At 39.5% G+C, this 23,573-nt stretch overlaps 1 protein-coding gene and 1 long non-coding RNA gene across 3 annotated transcripts in view; one reads left to right on the top strand and one right to left on the bottom strand.

The window, feature by feature from the left end:
• Window positions 1-7,251, bottom strand: part of LOC140334513 (uncharacterized) — a 9,656-nt gene extending 2,405 nt beyond the window's left edge. Inside the window, exons 1-2 of the long non-coding RNA XR_011921571.1 lie at window positions 7,160-7,251; window positions 575-747 (exon numbers count right to left, since the gene is read on the bottom strand). This is a non-coding gene — a long non-coding RNA (uncharacterized lncRNA). The remainder of the gene's footprint in view (window positions 1-574; window positions 748-7,159) is intronic.
• Window positions 7,252-8,902: 1,651 nt separating this feature from the next.
• Window positions 8,903-19,158, top strand: KDM8 (lysine demethylase 8). 2 transcript variants are annotated; one of them, XM_072417773.1, is made up of 8 exons: window positions 8,903-9,442; window positions 11,769-11,866; window positions 12,042-12,202; window positions 14,122-14,254; window positions 15,136-15,180; window positions 16,713-16,862; window positions 18,714-18,806; window positions 18,900-19,158. In XM_072417773.1, the coding sequence occupies exons 1-8, from the start codon at window positions 9,007-9,009 to the stop codon at window positions 19,062-19,064; spliced, it is 1,281 nt and encodes a 426-aa protein (XP_072273874.1). In that variant the 5' UTR covers window positions 8,903-9,006; the 3' UTR covers window positions 19,065-19,158. The 2 variants fall into 2 exon arrangements, with proteins under 2 accessions (XP_072273874.1, XP_072273875.1); XM_072417774.1 differs by having other exon boundaries at window positions 16,719-16,862.
• The last annotated feature ends 4,415 nt before the right edge of the window (window positions 19,159-23,573 follow it).

The raw sequence follows: 23,573 nt of genomic DNA on the forward strand, positions 1-23,573 counted from the left end.
AAGTAACCATAAAATACCAAAATCCATTCCAAATCAAAATGTTCCTGATAAAGGAAATCTGGTATCTACACTGAAGTACGGCACTAAACACAGATTTTATCTGCACTGCCTACTGCTAGCAACAGTCTTAGGCTGGGTACACATGTGCAATAATTGTCGTTGTAAATGATTTTTCACGATTCTTTCCAACGACAAAAGACTGCACGATGCATGAACTGTACATACAGGACCATTCTGCTCCATGGAGGGGGGAGGACGAGTGAGCAGCACCTTGCTGCCCTCTTCTCCCTATACTTTTATTACAATCACTCCTCGTTCGTGGATCTCCCAGGACGGACGACAGAAGGACAGACGACGAGCGCTGTAAATGCAGCAGATTCTTGTCTGATATCAGCACTGATTTGATTATCGGACGAGAATCATCTGACTTCTGTACGAAGCGTTACATTCAGACAAAAGGGATACAAAGGGGTTCTAAGAGCACCACTGTACCTGAAAGGTCAGATCATTATTAAAAGGTACATGGCTGTTACAAATCAATCACAATAAATTTCATTAAGGTCATAAATCATACCTGACTGGACACTTCATATTCCACGTGTTTGAGAAACAAGCCTTTCTTTTCTGGGATGAGTTCCACTTGTACTGTATCGTGACCCAGCAATTCCTGTAAAGTATATTTCAGCATCAGAGGACTCCCCTGGGTCCCCTCCATCATGCAGCATTCAGGGTTTTACAGCCAACAATCTGCAAAAGATTTATCTTATTAGTTTGATGGTTTGTATAAACAAATCTTCATGTGCAGTTTTCAACAATAGTTTATTACAATTAGTTCACTATTGCAGCCAGATAAGACTTTACAAGTTGTGCTTTAACAGCAATAATTACATAGCACATACTACAGAAGAGGAATTTACCACACAAAGGTGAAAGTCTGCCCCTCCACTTGTGTGAACTATGTTACATATGAATGGAAAAAAAATAAGCTGCAACTAGGGTTCTTAAAGTGGACCTGTCACGCACATACAACAGGAAGATATAAAGAAAAGAAGTATTAGGCAGGTGCACATGAAGCGGCGTTTATTGCCTTATGTTATGCCTGAATATTGGGTAGTACTCAACGGGCAAAACTTAGACAGCTCTGGGTAGTGTCAGAACTTACCTGCTCACTGGGGCCCCCCACTTTCCAGTTGGCTAATCATTAGGATAAGCTGCCTGTTGACTAATGGGAATGCGCCATTTTATTACTCAGAAGTGCACAACTTATTCTGGGCAGAATGGCCCAGCATTTTGGCACAGCAGAGGCCAAGGAAAGCTGGGGAAGGTGTGTGTGCACCTTTATGTGACTATATTTTATACATTACCTTTATACCTGCTCATAGTTTAGTAACTTAGCAGTTAACCCTTCCAACCCCTTACAAAAAACTTGCAATTCTAAAAAGTAGTTAGAAAAAAATGAACTGTACCATTTCCAACTGCAAGCAAATGCCTGCACAAAGAAAGTGAAAGACATATATTAAACAGATAATAGATATTTGGAAACTGTTGTTCAAAAAGCTTCCTTAAGTTTCACACAAAAAATCTATTTAATACAAGCAAAAAAGAAAAACAAATCCTGAACAAGATCTCTACTGACCACAAGTTAGCGAGAATGCTGAATTGTGATTTTACTGTTTAATAGAACACACAACACTCTGTAAAAACAGTCACAATATGTGGTGTCAAGATGACACTGAAACACGTTTCCTGTTTTTGATTTCACTAACTCCTATGGTCAAAACTATAAAATCTGTTGGGGGAAACCAACTGAAGAAGATACTGTACTTTCCCTAGAAATTCCCCCTCGTAATAAGCAATGTGGTGCCAAAAATAAATGTGCAGCTGAACTCTAATAATCATTTGATTATTGTGTATCATATACATATTGTATGAAAAAAGGGACTTTCAGGGGCTTAGTTAGATATAAAAGGAATCTATGGTCGCTAGAATGCACACCATAGATGTAGTGATGCTGGAGGTGCAGATTTACCAGGACACTTCTTGGCTGTTTAGCAAAAAGGACACTTCTATGAGTTTTTGGGATCACGAATCATCAAAGTAAAAGATTGATACAGGATTGGAAAGTTCTTAGAAGTCAAACCAAATAAGGATAAGTAACAGCACAGGAGACAGGAAGCCCAAGTAATGGACAACAAGGATGGCGAAACAGTAGTTATTGGGGTGTCCAGGGACAACTTCTTTGTTCTTTAAAACAATTCCTTACTCTTGGGATGTGGCTTTTTGTTCTCATTGACCTGATTACTTAACATTGTGGGGCTAAAATCCTTGTTTGCATATCATATTCAGTGGTACCTTGGTATAAGTCCTCAGTCCGTTCTAGATCCTTGGACTTATACCAAACAGGACTATCTTTTATGCGAATTATGCAAATTCTTTGAAAACAATTTGTATATGATATACAAAACTTATACCAAACAAATTTTTCCCATAAGAAATACAAGGAAAATTTGTAATTTGTAATCCGTTCCCATGAAAAAAAATCCTATTGGTATTGGCTTATTATACATTGATGGGGCTGTATAAAATAATATAAACACTGCTTAATACTAAAATTCATAAATACAAAAGCAATTAGATGAAATAAATAAAAATTTAACCTCCCTTTACCTTGCCTTCGAGTGCCTACTAGGATGGTGCTGAGAAGGGAGGAGGAGGAGATGTTCTGTAATTCACAGAGAGTTATAGCGCGGGTTGTTCACTGAATGGTAACAACTGGCGTATTGATGCTCGTGGTCAGTCGTGGCTTTGTTTCGAGAGAGGTAAATAAGGGTAGCGCGCACTGTTATGACTCATTTTGACCCAAACAAGTTCTAGCACAAAGGTTCTTGGAAATGATCATTCCTGATCATTTTCAGTGAATGTAGAACAAATGGGAACACACAGCACTGTTCAGGTATATTGGATATACATGGCAGCGTTGTTTCGCAGAGTCGCATACTGAACCGCTAAACGAATTTGGGGATGGCTTTAGATAAACTATATTCTGTCCTGCAATAATCACGATCACATATACATAACTTTAGTTAGATATTAAAATCATTTCAGGCTTTAGTATAGAAAGAGTAATGTCAGGACTAGTCTTGGGGGATAGGCTTCAATTGCCCTGGCCTTCTCAAAAGCCCCAATTATCAGTGGTACAGGGAGCCCCTACTTCATTATTACCGCCATTTTGCCTAAAACTGTCCATCATCCGTCTGCAAAGGGGAAAATACGTGCAGGAAGATTCTCCCGCACCAGTTTTGTCTTCTCAACAGGATCATTTCATATCTTCTTGCCTTGATAAAGGAACCCACCATGGTTTTAAAATATCACACTGACTTGTTACCACCACTAAAATTCCACTTTTATGTTTGTATAGATAGATAGGTCATTATTGCAATAATGGACAGGCGATGTGCCTACCTGCCTGATCTCCCCAGGTTCCTGGCAAAAAGCGGATCTGCAAGCCTGGCATTCCTGGCTTGCCTTGCAGGTGCCGGGATGAATGAACTCCTGCAAACTTGCGCAGGGGTTACGTTATTCCATCACAAACAATCAGACAGGTAAACTTTTCACCAAAAAATTGCAGTGATCACAACTTACAATATGCATCTGCTCATTTTGTTGCATTGGCTTGCTGAACAGGAACAGCAGTCAGAATCAATATATCTCCCCTGAGATTATTAATATTATCTTTTATTTATAAAGCGTCAACATATTACAACAAATAGGGAACTTCCTAAATTGTAAAAAACAAAAATCTTCCTGTGTCCTCACACCTGTAATACACCCGGCTCAAGCTGTTAGTCAGAGCTCCCACCTAGGGTGGAGGCCCTGTACGCAAACTCCTACATATTTATATGGACTTGAAAGCCTTCCTTTAACAAGGCCTCTCTTCATACAGCGGGGAGGAAATGAACATCTGTGCTCAGAAAGTCTCTAATGCAGAGAACTCTATAAATACCTCCAGACCGACCGCTGAGGGAATAAAACCTCTAATGTAGGAGATTTACATTGCTAAGTGGTGCAAATACATCAGCCTGAGAGAAGGCCATTCTACAACTTTGTTTACATACAGAATAGGGAGACATAATGATGTCGCCATGGCAACCAGATCCATGTCAGACGCCTAGGTCACTAAAAAAAAAATAAGATATAGGATATGATTGTGAGGTTATTGGCGGCAATGTATTTGGAAAGTTTTAAGAATTCAGCCCTGGTATTTTCATATTTTATATAATATTAGTATACAGAGGTGTGACATAACAAGGGTGAAGACGGAGTTCTAACTGTGCTCGGACTTCACTTAAACCATGCTTGTTCCACATCAGAGATTGAAGTTGCGTACAGACAAATAATAAAGAAAAAAAGATAATTTCCAGTGACAGTAGAATGAATGAGTGTTGTACTCACAGCATTGTTTTGTTATATGAAGGGGGAGGCACGCCGCTTCATCCACCGCCATAAAAAAAGGCAGCAGCTGTCAGTCATATAGTGATCCACCAAGGCGGATGTTTGGAACTGCTGTACACACCCTAGACTTGCACCTGAGATGATTACAAATGTTCTTCACAAGTGACAATTATCTAGCGTGTTTACATAGCTTAAAAGTGGATCTAAATTCCTGTGGGAGTCAAGTCATCCCAGCACAGCCAATCAATATGGCTGAAAATGTCGGTCCGCTGCAATGGAACAGGGACAGGTTTAGTTCCACTTTATAAAACTTTAGATTCAGCCAAGTGAGTGTAATTTTCAGAAGGGGTCAAAGTACTTCTCTCACATTTACGTTTTTTTGGGGACTCCAGTTGCAAAAACTACATAGAGTTTGGGCCTATTTACACCCATGCATGTTGCAGCACATGCGGTAATATATATGTAGCTAAATGGCACACCAATGCAATAAGGTAATGCATCTGTGCTAGTGAGCAATACAACACTGTGTATTGTGTTCTCTAAACAGGGTCAGGTGCCTCTTTACGATGCAATTGAGTGGTGTATCAAAATGAATGAATTAGGCTGAATCTAGCCGCTACAGAACCACCAGATGGTGGCTGCCTTGCCCCTTTACTGCTATCCTTAGCAGCTCGCATTCATCCAGAGGGTAAGCATCTGCTGTTGCACATCACTTTAAAAAAATTGTGATCAGGTAGGATTTTATTGCAGAAAGGGACAGGTGATTTCCATTCCCTGCAAAAACTATTCTGATCTGCCTGGTTGCTGAATTGTTAAGGAGCAGCTCAACGTTGGTTGCTGGAATACCCAAACACCTGAACAAGGAAGAAGATAGCAACACCTGTGACAGGAAGGGGAGAGGTAAGTATAAACTGGGTTTAGTTCCTCTTTAATGCACCACACACCTGCAAACTGTATGGTTTTATTATTGATTAAAATTCTAACCAGGAGAGTCGGGTGTCTATTTATAAATCTGTTCACTCGAGAATCACCCACAATTTGAATTTCCATCGTGGATTCGGTTTAAGAATGTATGAATCATCAGTAAAAGTTTTTTTTCCCTACATAGACCCCAATAAGCCCCATGTAATATCAGTGGCTTTTAGGCAGAGCTGGGAACTGGTGATTGATTCAGTCTTCAAGTCATGGACCACCACTATGAATCAAAGCCTGCTATGTGACCAGCACTTAGATGTGGTAGCAGGATTAGTTTTATTTTGACCTGGTGATCCTGCCACAATAGGGGGTTGCGTTGTCACCCGAATACAGGAAGTGTGCTGGGACTACAGAACACATCCCCTTTCTTCAATACCACACCATGCGGGAGAAGTGTTCTGTAGCTGAAATACATAATTGCATGCAAAGCTGATAACAGTCAGCAGAGAACACAAAAATTCAGACGATGAACAAGGATGATTCTTTAAGTTTTATGTAAAAGCAATCGTTTTAGTTTTTGATAAAGCAGAAAAGGGTCAATATTAATCATTATATAGCACCAACATATTACACAGCTTAGTACAATAAATAGGGGATGGAAATGACAAAGCTGCATAATAGATGAAAACAAAGAATGAAAGAGGGAGGAAAGAACCCTGCCCAACAGACCCTGTGCCAAGTCTTTATTGCAGTCTCTGAACCCAGAGGAATGACTGCCTACATTTTAAGTCTTTGCGACCACTGTCACCAAGAGGAATCCAACATTTGTAATTAACAACAGATCATATATACAAGGGCTGTTTGACAAGTAGTGAGCCTAACATATAAATAATAAAAATATTTGTAAAAACTCTGTAAATTAATAAATTATAAAGCCTTAGATGAAATTTGATCAAAAAGTAAATCTGTTATGTATTTTTTTTTAAACAAATATAAAAATTGGAGTTTTGTTTCATCAGGACAATGCGCCAGCACATCAGTCAGCTGTTGCAATGGCCACACTTCATGAATGCGGCTTTGAATTGTTAGAACACCCACCTTATTCGCCAGATATGGCCCCATCAGACTATTATCTAGTTGGAATTTTAAAGAAATACCTAAAAGGGAAGAAATTTAACTCTGGTGATGATGTCATCTAGGCTGCATTCTGCTTCATGGCGAATATTTTGAAAATGAATAGAAAATAAAGTTCCTAGCTTTTGTCTTTATGGTTGAGGTTCATTACATGTCAAACAGCCCTTATACATAGGTGAGGGAAATCCTCCAATGGGGAAACCAGATTTGCACGCAACTCCTTAGGACAAAAGTTTTGGGGAGATTTCCTTTTATTTCCTGTTGTATTTTTAGAACAGAAATGTAAGGGAAATCTCCCTAATGGGGTGCAGACAACAAGATCAGACCTAAAGGGTGCTTTAACCCTTTCCTGCCCTACAAAAAACTAAAAACTGGCTGGACAAACACTTTTCTAGTGAATTTTAGTAATAAAAAGGCAGTAAAGGTCAATGCAATTGTTAGGGTCTAGATACACTTTAAAACATGAAGTTTGTGTCTTTTCATAGTAATAGATATCTAATAATGACTTGAAATCAGACTGCAAATAAACTTCATCACTTTATAATAACACTTGTTACATTTTATTCCAGCCAATCAGAGATTAACCAGCGGATGACGCCCCTCCCAGCGTGGCTCCCCTAAAGGTGCACCACGTGATTCTCCCCCCCACAAGACTCACCTGTAATCCCTCTCCGCTCACTCCAGCAACTCCAGCATCTCCAGCATTACACTGAAGGCCCCGTCATGTGATTGTGTCTGTGTTTGTAACCGCCCCCTGCGCACCACGTGATTTCCTTCCCTTAGTAACGTCCCAAACAGCTCCATCCCCTGCTGGGGAAAAAACCTATACGTCGGGACGACAGCGTATAGCTATACCCATTTGCCCTGGTCAGCGCCGGGGACGATATATACTAATCCATTTTTTACAAAAATCTTTAAGCGCTAATATACATGGCGCTTTTTAAGGTAATCTAAACATTTTGGTTTGTTTTTCCCGAATTTGCGAATTTATGCTTATTTTCATAGCCGTTAACCCCCTTTAACGATAGTTTAATTGTCCCGGGGGGTTTGGCAAGGGGCGGTCCTAAAGGTAACTGCCTATGCACAACCAATAGCAGCGGAGAATGCAGTCACATGATCAGAGTAGTGTTGCTGCTGGGAGAAGATGAAGTAGAGCTGCACTTGGAGGTAAATCGCAGAATGTGGAAGGGGCACTGTAGTCAGAGCAGAGTTGATGTAGCATAATGAGTGCAGGCTGTAGGAGGTGAGAGGCAGTCAGGGCTGTGAATTTATTTTTATATTTATCCATTTACAGACAAATATTGCCTTGTAATAGGCTGATAACCTTATCAATGTGCTGTACAGAGCTATGGGAGGGGCCTAGCAGCCCCACCCACTACCAGGCTACCTATAGAAAGTATAGGAGGGGGCAGATAGAAGACCAGCCATCCTGCACAACTGGAGGGAGCAGCAGTGACTAGGTCTGTGCAGGTGATCCCTGTATTGGCACCAAAGTTTAAGGCTGGCTTGCTGCACAGAACTGGAGGAAATACACAAAGCTCACCTCGATTCAAGTAACAACACACATGCCTAATGTATCTAGAAAATATATGCTTATCCTAATCCAGTGCTGTAAACTTCGGAAGGCGTACATGTTAATACAAATTACTAGTAGGTGCAAACCCTACTTAATTTAAAGTCAAAACAAAGGGCTGGGGTAAGAAAATTCTTTTTATGCAAAATTAATTTTAAAACTAATTCTGCTTCTTGTAATGACCCACTGAGTCAAATGATCTCAGCATGCTTTGAGTGCCAGAATTACGTAAATCTCACACATGTGTGCTTAGCTCTCCACTGATTTTGTGATTCAGGAATTCAAAGCCAGTGGAGTTCCATTAAAATGAATGGAGTTTAAAAAAAAAAAAAAAAAAAAACGAGGACTTGTCAATATGATCAGACAGACCCTTTCTCCTGCCATGGAGTTCGCCTCCCCAGACTCCATGCCTAGGGCTGCATTTCATGAATGATCTGCAACATCCAATCTCCCTTATAAATGGGCCCTTTAGTTTTCCCAAGCACTGTGTTGGATAAAAAGTTTCAGCTGCTCACCTACATGCATGGACAGTAATGGCTGCATGAAATTTCTTCGAGCGGCTTTCCCAAAGGTGACAGCAATGGAATCTGACTGCATAATGTGTTTTTGGAAATGGCCACTTGTTTCCATAATAAGCTTGGCAGAGTGACAACATAAGATCACCATTAGGAGACAAGGGCGGTATGTTGTCACCCTCTTAGGTTCTCAAAATAAGGATCTTCATGGCAGGATCACCTAATGCATTTGAGCTGCTGTTTTTCTTGGAGAAGTATAATGCTTTTATCATTTACTAATAAGATATTCCTAATATTTTTACTCGGTAGGTCATCTGCTATGGAAGACCGCAGTTTTCCCGCAGACACGTATACCATCTTGTATCTCTTCCTATTGGTTGCTGTGGAATAGTCTGGAAAGATCCCATCAGTCAGGTGATGCAGAGCCCATTGTGGCCTCAGATAAGTGCAGTGCTTCCCGCTTGCCTCCAGGAATTCCCAGCAGATGTGGGCCCGGAGGTGGACGCACCCATAGCCCACTGTGTGAAGAAAGCCGCTACTTGTATTTATAATGGTGACCTGGCGCAGTGCAGACAGCTGGGGGAACTTATTATGGACTTCAGCTGGGAGAAACTAAATGGCTGTAACTGGAAGGATGTTTCCCGGGACTGGAGGACTGCCTACTCCTATGGCTGCTTGTTTAAGGTAGTGGGGATATGTGGCTGTGCTGCTGTAGTACAGAAGCCAGAGGAGGAGGCCCTGCTAGTATGTGACATGGCATTGCTTCTGGGAGCTGAGATCATCAACAATGTGATCAGCAGGATTATCACCGTATTGAGAAAGGTTCACCAAGAAGAATCACAGGAGACAACAGGTATCCTATGTACTAGGCTGTATTGTGGAGAGGCACAGTTTGTTCCGTTTGGCTACACGCAAGAAAAGATAGAACCTGTCTTGACTCCCCGTGTTCAGAGTGCATTGGATGACGCTATCATTTTATTAAAATTTCTCTTATGTATAATAAGTCTCCTAATCTCTCTATAATGTGTATTTCAATAGCCACCCCTTGTGTAAGTACGATTAAAAAAAGATAAGAAGGGGTTTGTAGGCTAAAATATTGCATACATTGTTTTTCTATAGTGAAAAAATGCAATTAGTGTTTGGTCCAAATCCCATTAGTAACGTCATGGGATATGGGCTGCTGAACTATACAGCAATCATCTAGCTCAGTGGTCCCCAACCAACTTTTGGATGTTGCAGACCACTAAATGCACAGAATCCGGACCGCGCATGCGTGGGGAGCCGTGTGTCACTCAAAGGGGAGGAAACTCCTCCCAGAGTGACGTCATGATGCCAGAACCCACCCACCCAGAGTGGGTTGATTGTGTCCAGAGACAACCCGGTGTGCGTCCTTCTCCTGAGCTCGCTGGTGGGTGCACTGGCCAGAGCCACGGCCCACCTGTCAGACCGCTTCTAGTGGGCTGCAGACTGGGGGTTAGGGACCTCTGATCTAGCTTAAGTTTACTGTTTAATGTCTTGTAACCCGATGTGTTTCGCCTTTTGGCTTCCTCGGGTATAATGTATAAGACGTAGTTACTCCAAAAAGTCACAAAAACTTACAATTGGTATATGCAGATAAAGATGTATACATGATAGCAATAAAAGAAACAAGTACATATTCCACAGATTATATGCGAACAAGAATTAAGTATGAATTACCACAAAGTAGTAGTTAAATAGTATGACAAGGAGTTCATATTATATGTTCAAGTTGTGGAAACCTTTATTTATTTAATTTTATAAAAATGATAAGAATCATATATAGTAGGTGGCCTAAAAAGCCACATCCCATAAACAAATCAAACATGAATGGTAGGGAAGTCAATGGACTAACTTTCATCCATTGGAACTGTACATTTGGCTGCACACCCATGTAAATTACAAATGTCCAGTTAAAATCCAATACTTTCTTCTTTTACCAAACTTCCTAAAAACATAAATGAAATGCAATACAAATCAGTACACAACAACTGCAGAGGGGTTCATTATATATTATCCTCGTACACGCTCTTCTCATCTCTCGTCTGCATTACTGTAACCTCCTCCTCTCTAGTATTCCACTGACCCAACGATCTCCTCTGCAATCTACTATGAATGCTGCAGCCAGACTCTTACATCCTTCCCACCACTCTTCTTTTGCTGCCTCTCTTTGTAGTTCTCTTCATTGGCTTCCATTTCACCTGAGAATCAAATTCAAGCTCCTGTGCTTTGCCTTCAAATCCCTCCACAGTTCTTGTCCCACTTACCTTTCTGACCTGATAGAAAAATACTTCCCTAGCCGCTCTCTTCGCACCTCCGCTGACCTACTAATGACTTCCTCACTCATAACCTTTACACGCACGGCTCCAAGACTTTTCTAGAGCTGCCCCAATTCTCTGGAATGGTTTCCCTCGTCTTATTCGGCTTGCTTCTACTTTCTTTAAAAGATCACTCAAAACCTATTTCTTTAAACTTGTCTACCCTTCGTCTTTTGTCTCCTAAACCCTCAGTACTTCCCACCACTCCATATCTCCCCTACTATTGTATGAGACTTCCCCCGCCTCCTAGATTGTAAGCTCTTCGGTGCAGAGTCCTCTCCTCCTCCTGTGTCACTGTCTGTATTAGTCTGTCATTTGCAACCCATTTGCATTGTAATTTGGTGCTATATAAATCCTGTTTATTATCAATAATAATAATAATATAAAGTACATGCCCACCCCTAAGGCCATTGAAATCTGGTCTGCCCCACTCACCAGCTGTACCTCTTATTACTGCTGTATTCTTGATGTACTACACTACTTACAGTACATGGTCACCTCATCATGGTGCAGTATAGTAAGATAACCCACACTGGTGTCATGTGTAATAGTAATTATTAGAGTTTTAGGTTACACACTTATCATTGGGTCTTGATTAGTTAGTCTTTAGAGATTATTTAAAACTTTAGTTTAAAAACAGATAATCTTAAAAATGTATTTAGACCCCCTACTACCCAAACCAGATTTCCTTCAAATGTAGCAAATCTTTGCTTTTATGAACCTTGTGGATTTGCTCCAGGGTATCCAGCATGCTTGCTTCAGTTTTGCCTTTACAATAATTGTCATAATATGTTTCAAAATGTGCACAATAAAACGAAAACATTTATCTTTTTTTTAATTTAGTCGGCCAACAAGGTCTTATGCCTAGGAGACAGAAAAGACCCATAGATGATGTAAAAGAGGAATGGAAACCAGAAGCAGGAAATAGTAAAATCCCAGAGGTACAGTATATGTAACATCTTTTATTTCTTATTTTAATTCCATTCAAAGTTTATTGTTTCATTAGTTGGTTGAAATTTTCATTTACTAAACATGAAAACTATGCCATATGTTTAGCACCATTCCTGTAAATATGTAGAAGGTTTGTGAACGTATAAATATTTTATTTACTTACAGAAAATACCTCGGCCTCTCACCCCCATCTTGAATGTAGGTACCACAGTTCCAATTCTCCACTGCCCCTCCCTGGAACATTTTAGAGAAAACTTCCTTATCACCGAGAAGCCTGTTATCTTAGAAGGGGTCATCGATCACTGGCCATGTATGAAAAAGTGGGGGTAAGTTCCTCAGTATTGGCTAGCAGATTTGCCCACTTAAAGCGTACCTTAACCCAGATTTTGTACTTTACATAGAAGGATAGGCAACCATTTTATTTAAAGTAAAAATTTTGTTTGCTTGTGTTTTTTTTTTCAGAAAAGGGTGCAGCATTGCCCCTTATAGGCGGTCAAGAATGAGTGGGAGAACAAAGCCTCCCGGGGATACCTAAGTCACGCATCCCAGGAGGCTCTTGGCTGCTCCTTCTGTGCATGACCAGAAGGGGCCCTTTCTTCAAAAGAAAAAAAAATGCATGTTTTTTCCCAATCCATGTCACCCAGTCTCGTGCCTGCGCAGTGTGAGATCAGGTGACTCAGGAAAAAGAACCTGGAAGAAGAAAGAGGATATTGGCTTCTGGAGCTCCCTCTGGAGCAGGGCGACGCGGGACCCGATGGAAGAAACCTCACGGATGGACAGACTGATCTGCGGGATTGAAGGTAAGTGTGTTTTTTTTTGTTTTGAGTTTATTTCTGCTTTAAGCAGACCTGACCCCTGTATGTTCTACTCTACCTCAGGCTGATTAAAGTCCTTCACATCCCAGTGCCTGGAGCATATTCTCTTCATTAGCATCAGCTTACATTTTTTTTTTTTTGTGACTTCGTTTATGTTTCTGCCTCCAGTTATCTTTGTAGGCTTTCACTTACAAAACTACCAAATTAAAATATTTGTTAAAATATTAGAGAAGGGATGAGCAAATTTGTCCAGTTTTGTTAGTTAGATTTTGCAACAAAACCAACATTCACCCACAACTTGGATTTGAACAGATTTGCATAGAAATCTATGGCCCCTGACTTTTATGAGTTATTTGCAATGTCAATGAACATGGTATTGTCACCACATATAACAGTAGGGTCCAAAAGGACAAAAAAGTAAAAAGCCATTTTGGTGGCAATATTATTTCAGGGCCAGTGCAAATAGATCAAAATAAGCTGATTTTTTTACATAATTTCAATATGAACTTTAAATTATGTGCAATTTGGCCTGCTCTTCCTTAATGAATTTGTGGAGATATGAGGTTAATTACATATCGGTTTGTTATTGTTTTGTTGAGATGCTCAATAGCCCTTCAAGTCTCTCTGGTTCATAATTTTGATGCATTGCTGGTGTGTAAGACGCCGTCTATTGATCATTGACAGGTCATCACAGTTGTCCTCTATACCTGTGGATGTGGCCAAAGTGTGGGAATGTAATAATATATCACTGTCTGACAGCAAATAAAAAAACTAATAATTCAAGACAATATGGAAAGAAGGGATAATATCATTGTATCAGTGAAGTTATAAGCAATAGCCTTTTGCAGGTAAAGTTGATTAAAACTTTGTTGCTAACTAGGAACTGCTAGGGAACTGTGAAGGGAGATAGTGAGTGTTAAAAAGCTTACAAGTCTCTTTTCACAGGTTTTTGTTTTTTCTTTCACTTTTATCAAATCTCTTAAGATTGGTGACATAATGCACAGGATCTTCTTTCTTTTCGGCAATAGTTGGTCATCAATACAGACTGCTGCATCATTGTATGTTAGTCCAGGGCACTATGGTGACACCACCTTAGGATCAGGTCCATGATGTTGTTACTTATAGGATTTCCTAGGTTGAATGGAACTGGGTGTCAATGAGCCCAGAGAACTGAGGACATCTTGTGGTGAGAAACTGTAAATGTGGATGACTATGTTGGAGAGGAGTTGCATAGTGCAGTATTAAACACTTTCTATTTTTTTTTTTTTATTGTGCCTGGAGTTGCGTTTTAACAACGTGAACGCTTCACTTTATAATAAATGTATATATCAGCCTCACTGTTACTAATCTAAATTTAGTTTGACTAAAGGAAATGTGTGATGCACTAATCCTAATGAAGATTTTTGACAATGTGTGTTTTCACAAAACAGCGTGGAATATATACAACAAGTGGCCGGATGCCGTACTGTGCCTGTGGAGCTGGGATCCAGATATACTGATGAGGAATGGTCTCAGAAATTGATGACTGTGAATGAATTTGTTAATAAATTCATTCTTGATCAGGTTTGTAATACTACTCAAACTCCATTGCTTTATAAAAATTGTTGTTTATTTTGTTGTGATATTTCTGCTGGTTGTATCACCTACCTATATCTCTCTTGTCCCTTGTCTGTTGTAACCAGATGCCAATCAGCATCTACCTATACATGGGTTAACAATTTTGGGAAAGTGAATTTAATTCTTTCTAGAAAGCCTAAAAAAAATTTGATGGACAGATATTCATAGCGAAAAAACAAAAATCTTGCTTGTCAAAGTCCTCTGGGACAGACTTGAGATTTCATGTCATAGTGCACCAGGTTCCAGGATTCCAGGGGACAGTCAATGCTCTGTGGTAGGTGATGAAAGTCTCCTACTGGGGATGCCCTTGTAGCCTTCAAATTACAGACCATTTGCCTGTCCAGAAGCCATTGGCTTACAGGATGCGGGCCGACTACTTTATCTACTTGAAAAGGTTCTGCACTGTGGTATAGATGTCACTTCTGGGTATGTGAGGACTGTGCATAGACACAATAACCCTCCTTTCCTCTCATTCAAATGGGCAAGTTAGAAACAAAGTTGTGGAAAGGGGATTCAGGCCCTGACGTCCTCACTTTCCCCCAGTACCTGCTACAAACAAAGGTTGTGTAGAAAACACCTTTCGTGATGGCCTGAATCGAGAGGGGTTGGGCCTTGGTCAGAAGACACCCTTGCAATTTATTTTTTACCTAATAAGAGTAGATGATTTGGGATGGCAGGTGCCTTCCTTTAGTGGAAGGCCTGCTTTAATCACATTGGCCGATTACTACAGACATTTCCAAGTATGAAAGCAGCTATATGTTTCATCATTTTCTGTTGGATTAGCACTGTAACAATTCATTTATAGTATTTTCTCTTTGATTTTACAGCCAGCTCGCATGGGATATCTGGCACAACATCAGCTGTTTGATCAGGTAATAAGGGATTACTGAATTCAATCTGCTTATCTGGCACATTTAATTCAAATTACATTTATGGTGTATTAATAATATATAATGGAGTAATTATTTTATCAGTCATTACACAATGAGCAGAGACATGTAAACTAATGTCAAGAATTTCAAAGTGAACTTAAGTAGACAAAAATGTTTCTAAGCGAACAATGATTTTTAAAATGAAGGCAACTTTTGATGGGTACACATTTACCATATGTGTTAGTCTTTAAACACAATCCTGTGCATATCTTTATATCCTAGGCCTGGTCTGTATGTGGTACCAGCAGCGGTTGCCAACCGGTGGTCCGTGAGAAAAGCGTATCTACACTCAACATTTTTACTTTATATTAAAGGTTAGACAACCGTTCTATGTAAGGTAAAAATGTTGGGGTTTTTTTTGTTTTTTTTTTTAAAGGGTTCAGCACCGCCCCTTTAAGTCTTGATCGCCACTGCATGCACATTTTTTTTCTTTACAGCGGCTACGTCACCCGATCTTGCACCTGCCCAGAAGAAAAGGTTTTTCTGAAGAAAAGGTTGTCCTCAGAGGGGATGCAAATTGTAATTTCAGGATATTAGTATATTAATAACACATATATGTGTGTGAGAGATATATATTGAATAAATATAGTGGCCGTTCATAGGATTTGGAGCATCTACTAGATTGTAAGCTCTTCGGGGCAGGGTCCTCTCCTCCTATATCACTATCCTGTTTAATAATAATAATAGGTGCACAGGAGTAAAATAATCAATATATTATCCTATCACGCACAGTATTTAACTATCTACTTGATAAACCTCTTGCATTCCTATACAGAGGGGCAATAAGGGAGGTTTATCTGCTATGTTATGGGGATTTGCAACATAAGACTTCTTTTTTACACCCCTGCACCCCCTTTAGGTTTGATACTCACGTATCCACACCAAGTGACCCACAGAGTACTGCACTACTTTCTCAAATTCTCACAGCTGGCCCATTTCTTCTCTACTTAGAAAAATACCATTCATTCCTATAGAGAAGAAGTATGTGGTTGGCAAAAGGAGATACCAATAATCACTTAGTAGCGATTTTGTCTATTCACAAGCACTCTTCTAAAGAAAAGCCTAAGTAAACTGACAGAGTTGAGAATATGTTTGGGAACGAACTTTGCCAGCATTGCTGGCAAACTCTGCACAGTTTATAACATATATTGGTATTGCTGTCCCTGCACAGAGCTGCTCCTGAACATAGCTTCAGCACTGTCTGGTTACATATCCTGAGGCTGTGTTCAGAAGCCAATATCAGGAACAAAGTCCTGTAATTGCATTCAAATTTTTTTTATGTTGTCCAGCCCTAACTGACCAATGTGCACCACTTGACGTGTGGAAGTTTAGCACACTTTTAGAAAATGTGTAATACACGTGGTTTAAAATCTGGAATGGAAAATATTTATATGATGCAGCATGCAGGCAATACGATTTGTGTAATTATAGCAAACATTTACACTGATCTTTCGTGTTTCTGTTATGGGAAGATACAGGAACTGAAAGAGGATATTGGTATCCCTGAGTACTGTTGTCTCGGAGAAGGAGACGAGGAAGACATTACTATTAACGCTTGGTTTGGCCCGGCTGGAACAGTGTCCCCTCTTCATCAAGACCCACAACAGAATTTCTTAGCTCAGGTCAGTTACACATTCTGAGTTGTGATTTCTTTAGCATGTTAGAATAATTGTCTAAAGTAAATTTAATTAAAAAATATTTGGGGATTATTAAAAGCGCTGCACAAAAAAAAGGCCCCGTTACACTTGTAAACCTGGAATTTTACTAAAATTTTTTACTCGTGAAAATGGGATTGTGTTTGTACCCAGGTAACATTTTGACAGAATAAAGGTACTAGATACTAGATTTTCATCGCAGCTAACAGAAATGTTATGGAGACTGCTGCACCTGGTATCACCCACACATTTCTTCACCATTACTGCTACACATGCAGTGAGAGGATTGTTCATTTTTCATTTGAGAAAACATTGCTGAATATTTTATTGTATCCATCAAGATGTTCTCACTTGGAAGTCAATCCTTACAAGGTCAAGTTGTCACAAGTGGTTTTATAATTATTTGCATGTCTTGCATCTGGCTTCTGAATTTTATCTGGTGAAACTAAAGCTTTAATAATGCACAAAAACTTCTGACTAGTTACAGGTATCTTCCTGTGGATCGTTTTCCCTAATAAACATGGCTGACTTCCTCCTGCACCAACTAAACGAGTAAAACACACTAGCCTAATGTAAAAAGTAATACCAACCTTAATAAACCAAGATTAGAATGATCACAAGCATATAAGAGATGTACACATATCAGATTGTCCCCCGTTTAGAGCCTTCCTCCCTAATTATCATTTTATTATTATTATACTGTATTTATATAGCGCCATCATATTATGCAGCGCTGTACAAATCCATAGTCATGTCACTAGCTGTCCCTCAAAGGAGGTCACAATCTAATGTCCCTACCATAGTCATATGTATTTATTATAGTCTAAGGTAAAAAATTTTCGGGGAAACCAATAACCTAACTGCATGTTTTTGGGATGTGGGAGGAAACCGGAGTACCCGGAGGAAATCCACGCAAACACAGGGAGAACCTGCAAACTCCATGCCTGGCCAAGATTTGAACCTGAGACCTAACCCTGCAAAGACTGAAGTACTTACCTCTCAGACACTGTGTTGCCAACCATGCTCTTTAATCTAATTTTAATATAAAATAACCATCTTCCCGGCTATAAATCCCATTATCGCTCATTCATAACCAAAAAATATTATTTCTGGTATTTACGCATACGTATCGTATGCCTTTTCCAACCCTTCTATTCTTATCAACAATATATGGTATATATGCACCAGGTTTAGGAAAAAGTAAAGCTTTAAATAACAGTAAAAATGTCCAAATCTTTTCATGGGCATGTGGCCAGACATTTCAGAAGATAAATCCAACATGTTTCATGTTTTTACAGATTCTAAGTCTACTTATAGATTGCCTCTATCCCAAACACACTTATTCTTTCAGAGTTAGTTTATTCTTCTATAAAAAAAATAGTCTGGGACTGATTCATTAGGTATCTTCTTAGGAATGTTTAAAATCATGACCCATCTTCTTCTGACTTTTAAACCCTCACTACTTCACCGCCATTTTGTATTGAGGTGTAATGGGGCAAGATGCAGCCTCCAAATCGCTCTTATGGCTAGTGTTGCTATAAGGAGTTTAACCAGTATTTCCAGTTCTTACTTTGGACCATAAAAGTTTCATTCTTCTTCTCTATGTTGTGAAGATGCTTCCACAAAGCACAAGAAAAAACAGAGTTATGAAAATCCATACCTAATGTATTCTGTATTAATTTCACATGAAAAGGCATGATGCTGAAGTATTTTTAATAACCTGAATGAACCTGGAACAATTCACACTTCAGCTTTATATTTTGAATGCTGTTTTTTATAATAGTGTGTATTGAACCCTACATCTTATTAAATTTTTAGATTGTAGGAAGAAAGTTTATCCGACTTTATTCTGTGAGCGAGACGGAACGCCTCTACCCATTTGATAGCACCCTCCTTCACAACACCAGCCAGGTAAGTTCTCTTTCTCTTTCTTCTCTATAATATTTCAATGATACCTAAATTTTAACAGTGCCTGACAGTTCTTTTGTTTGTTTTATTTTAAAGGTTGATATAGAAAATCCAGACCTAGAGAAGTTCCCAATGTTTAGACAAGCAGTCTATCAAGAATGCATCCTAAGTCCTGGACAGATCCTTTTTATTCCAGTAAAATGGTGGCATTATGTCCGAGCCCTGGATATCAGCTTTTCTGTCAGTTTTTGGTGGTCTTGATGGTGGGGGACCTTAATTTTAGCAGTCATGGAACAAAAAGATTGAGAATTCCTTTTAATGGGATTATCACTTTAAAAAAATCTCTGTTCTTTTATATATATATATATATATATATATATATATATATGCATGTATGTGTGTGATAAATATATCATATTTTTCCCTTTTCAATAAAATATTTTGGTATGTTTTTTTGTATACAGGTAGTCCCCGAGTTAAGGACATCCAACATATACGGACGTCTCCTAGATAAGAACAGGGCTTCCATGCTGCTTGTGTGCAGGATGGAGGCTTGATGGGGGGGGAGGGGGCAGTTTGCATGACTTGCAGAAGAAATCATTAGCTGAGGTTGAGAGTGATCTTAAGGACTGAGCTCTTCTGCAACATCTTGTAAATCTTTAATGACCAAGACAAACCTTGCAGTTGTTTCTTTTTGCATATCAAAGCACAGCTTGCTCCAAAAGTTAATGAATGTCTAGGCTCCATAAAACTTTTCTTTTCGCTTTGTTTGCGATTAACTCACAGTGAGGATTTCATACAGTAACTGACACCACACTGCCTAATATTATGTTCAGACAAACATCTGTCCTAATTGCATTTATTAAAATATTTTATCTGTTCTGAATTACATACAAATTTAACTTAGGAACAAACCTACAGTCCCTGTCCCGTATGTAACCTGGGGACTACCTGTACATATCTGTAGGTGTAGGTTGTGGAATGGGATTTGGCTACATCTATGTACATACAAATACACAAAGCTACAGGCTGAATGCACTGATAAAGGACAGGGACCAAGTCTAAATTTTTGCTTTAACCTCCCTAGCGGTAATCACGAGTGTGGCTTGGGGTGAATTTTCTGTATCAAAAGCGGTAACCCCGAGTGTGGCTTGCCAGGGAGTTTAAAAATTTACCTGGTAAGTGGTGCCCGCGACATACTCCAGCAATGACCAGCATCTTCTTCCCCTGGGGATGGCGGCTGGGCATCTGTGTAACCTGACGATGCCCAGCCGACATCTGTGTTCTCGGCGTTTGAACATTGGGGATGCGAGGCCAAGGAAAGCAGATGCCGGGTGGGCATCTGCTCACAAGCGTGTGGTTGGGGGCCGGGACTAAGTGTTTTTAAATGTACCGCTTTTACATTTAAAAATACATAGTATTCATACGGCCAGGAAGGTTAAGGATCCAATGTGGTGTGGCAACTCTACAAGTTACATACTGTGTCAACATTTGTTGTGTTAAAAACAGCCTTAAAATTGAAATGTGCTGCCAATGCATAACAATGGAACAAACAAAAGTACATTACCTATTTTAAATACGCAATGCATCACAAAGCATGTGCCCCATGGTGCACTTTGCACTCTAATGTACAATGGGCTCTATTGTACAATAAATTGTACAGTATAGACTAGGTGCTTTGTCATGTGCTACTGTAACACTTGTTTAATTGCTGATTCCTGCATATAACAAGTGTGGTTGGACACTGAATGGGCACATTTTGGTAAAGGTAAACCTTTACCTGAAAGAGACTCTGTCACTATAGGAAAGGGGCAAACTGCTGCTAGTGTGAAGTGCAGACATGGAAGCTTTCCCAACCTTTCCTTTTGCACATACCAATTAGTGTTGAGCTGGGACACTCCCTAGAAGTTTTGTACCACAAACAATAAAGACAATGTATACTAAATTACCATAGGGAACATTTATTAGTTCTGTCATACAGGCAGCAATGCTAAACCTTGCTGCATTGCATTGGCATCCTGATAGTAGAGGGCAATGAAGCCAGGCTTTTTTTTTTTAGCATACACTATCTACTGTTTCTTATTCCCTATTCTGCTGATTGGTAATATTGGGGAAAACAATCTTACGTTTCATATTCTGGCAAAACAAGGTACACTTGGGATTGGTAGATTTTTTGGGGGATGCTTTTCAGTTTTAGTGTTTTATAAATTTCATTAGCTATTTTTAATGGGCAGCAAAACCAAAAAGATATCAAATGCAAACATATTTAAATTTTCATACCGGTTTTAAAATTACTATTTTACACAAAAAAAACTGTGTAGCAGTTTTAGCATGAAATGGTAAAAATAGCTTAAATATAAATCACTAATTTTAATCATTTACATCCTTTATCCATCTTTGTCATTGATAGTGTAAGCCTGACCTCTGTTGGTCAACTGTTAAAGTACAGAATATCATAAACCAAAATTATTAGACTCAAAATGAGTTCAGGAAGCTTCTCCCTCCACAATAAAAAGTAGTGATAAGATTATGTGCAGAAAATAGCTTACAATTTGGTTAATTCTTTCTTAAGTTGAATACCCAAATAGATAAAGAAAATCAAAAAAATGATAATGGCCATTTGAGGGGTCCCATCATGCATTGCAGTGCCCATTGTGTAAAGGGGTGAACAGTAAAGCATTCAGACCCCATTCGTATGTTTGTTTGTTTTTTCCTTCATGTAATATTAGTCAATTAATGCAGATCTACATACTCCCCCAAGTATTCCCTCTAGTTTAGGGCTAGTAATTGTAGTAAGATGTTATATGTTAAATTCACTTTAAACATAAAGGAGAAAATGTCATAAATATATCAAGCAATGACCAACGTGATTATCCAGAAAAATGAATTGCAGGTTGTGGGGAGAATAATTGCTTGGCTGTACCCATTACCTTCCACAAGAAAGTGGAAGTGGTTTTCTGCTTCTTCAATGAATTAGTTGGAAAAATTAATAATAACATTATTGATGTTACTGTCACTCTTCTGGCAACCTGCCTGTAGGATCCTGCCTCTGAATCAGGAATTTTAGGAAGGGATGTTTGTGAAGAAGGTCTCTCTGCACCTAATGGGAACAATTTACAACAGAAGAAACAGGTGGAAAACTAAAAACATGTCTATTCACATTTTGTCCATGTCACTACTTTTCTTTCCTAGCAATTTTCTTGTCTTCTCTAGCAAGTTATTATTGATGTTGACTTAATCATTTGTTTCAGTTAGGAATATTTGCCACAATGTGATTATTGCAAGCCATGTACTTGCTTCAGTGTAGCTTTGTCCAAACCATACTTGGGTTCATGTAGTTGCTGAACTCCAGCCATCCCATTTAGTCATGTTCAGTTGTATCAGCTCCTTTGTACTGGAAAAGCTTACTCTGATTTCATGGTACAGTGTGAGCCTCTTACAATGTACATTAGAAGCTGCAGCAAGTCAGATAGAGCCTGTCTGCTATCAGGCTAAAGAAAACTCATCATCCTCTCTCCTGTTCCTCCCCAGCTTGACTATCCCTGCCCCCCTTCAATACCTTGATTTACATTATTTCAATCACAGAGGCACAACATTACTAGTAGGTATTACTTGCCTGTATGCAAAGTAAGTCTAGTAACATCCATGCCTAGTAACATCCACATCTCCAGACTGCTTTCCACCCATCAAGGCTATCCCGCTGCTTGCATCTCCCTGCCTAGCAACACCCCCAGACTAACACCCATCAATTAGGGTATTACTATGTTTGCTTAACTTTTCCTAAGAGTCATTGCACTACTTGCATCAGGGTTGAAAGCTGCTGACAGAACTACTGTTGCTTTTGTATTTTGAGGAAGCTATGTACAGCACCAAGCCGCTTCCTGCCACTAGCCATGATCTGCCTGCATACAAAGCAAACACAGGGACCTAGTGATGTCATCACATGATCTAAAATATTGTATGTATTGTAAGCCAAGATTTTATTTAAAAATTCTTAGCATAGATTTTTGGAAGGCGGCACAACTATCAATTTCCTTAAAACATTACAAGCTGAGGAGGGTTATGACAGGCTGTTAACGTATTATGTAAAGATGTTTATCGGTGACATGAGTTCTTGTCATGCCCTATCAGCATTATATATTCCTTGCTTAATATGGCACCAGAAGGTTACACGACTACTTACCTAAAGGGGTGGGAAAGGGAGTTGGAAACAATCCCTACCCAGGCTTAAAAAGATCAGGTACTGAGGTACTGCCACAAAAGTTCCATGCACAGCAGTTCCCAAGAAACCGAGTACTGGATCCTTACACGCTGGTATAAAACGCCAGATAACTTATATGCAGTTTTCCCCAATGAACCATATTTGCTGGGGATGTGGAGGGGACAGAGGCATGATGCTGCATATTTTGTGGATGTGCCCACAGCTTGCAGCATTCTTGCAGGGGGTCAGCAGAATTTGCCAAGACCTGTCGGTGAGACCAATCCTTAATGACCCCGGATTTTTTCTTCTCCACTTTAATGATTGGCCTCAGAAAGTGAACGTCAAATCGGTTACATTTTTGTTAAATGCTTCCAAAGTATGCATTCCCTCTATGTGGAGGAAACTGATGGCCCCCTCCACGCCATGTGGATACGAAGGGTAAATGAGATACAGTTAATGGAGGATCTGACTGCAGATCTATATGAAGAGATCTATAAGAAATGAAAAATATCTGGATACCTGGGCACCTTGGATAATGTTCCAAGAATCAACTGAATACAAGAATATGT

The sequence above is a fragment of the Pyxicephalus adspersus genome, chromosome 7 (assembly GCF_032062135.1).
Source record: "Pyxicephalus adspersus chromosome 7, UCB_Pads_2.0, whole genome shotgun sequence".
NCBI classification, from domain to species: domain Eukaryota; kingdom Metazoa; phylum Chordata; class Amphibia; order Anura; family Pyxicephalidae; genus Pyxicephalus; species Pyxicephalus adspersus.

What these genes read in the sequence shown, in the direction of transcription:
- KDM8 (XM_072417773.1), top strand. Translation starts at nt 9,007, where the DNA reads ATGCAGAGCCCATTGTGGCCTCAGATAAGTGCAGTGCTTCCCGCTTGC. An exon ending in CCATGTATGAAAAAGTGGGG is followed by an intron (nt 12,203 to 14,121) that starts GTAAGTTCCTCA and finishes TTCACAAAACAG; the next exon opens with CGTGGAATATATACAACAAG. An exon ending in ATAAATTCATTCTTGATCAG is followed by an intron (nt 14,255 to 15,135) that starts GTTTGTAATACT and finishes TTGATTTTACAG; the next exon opens with CCAGCTCGCATGGGATATCT.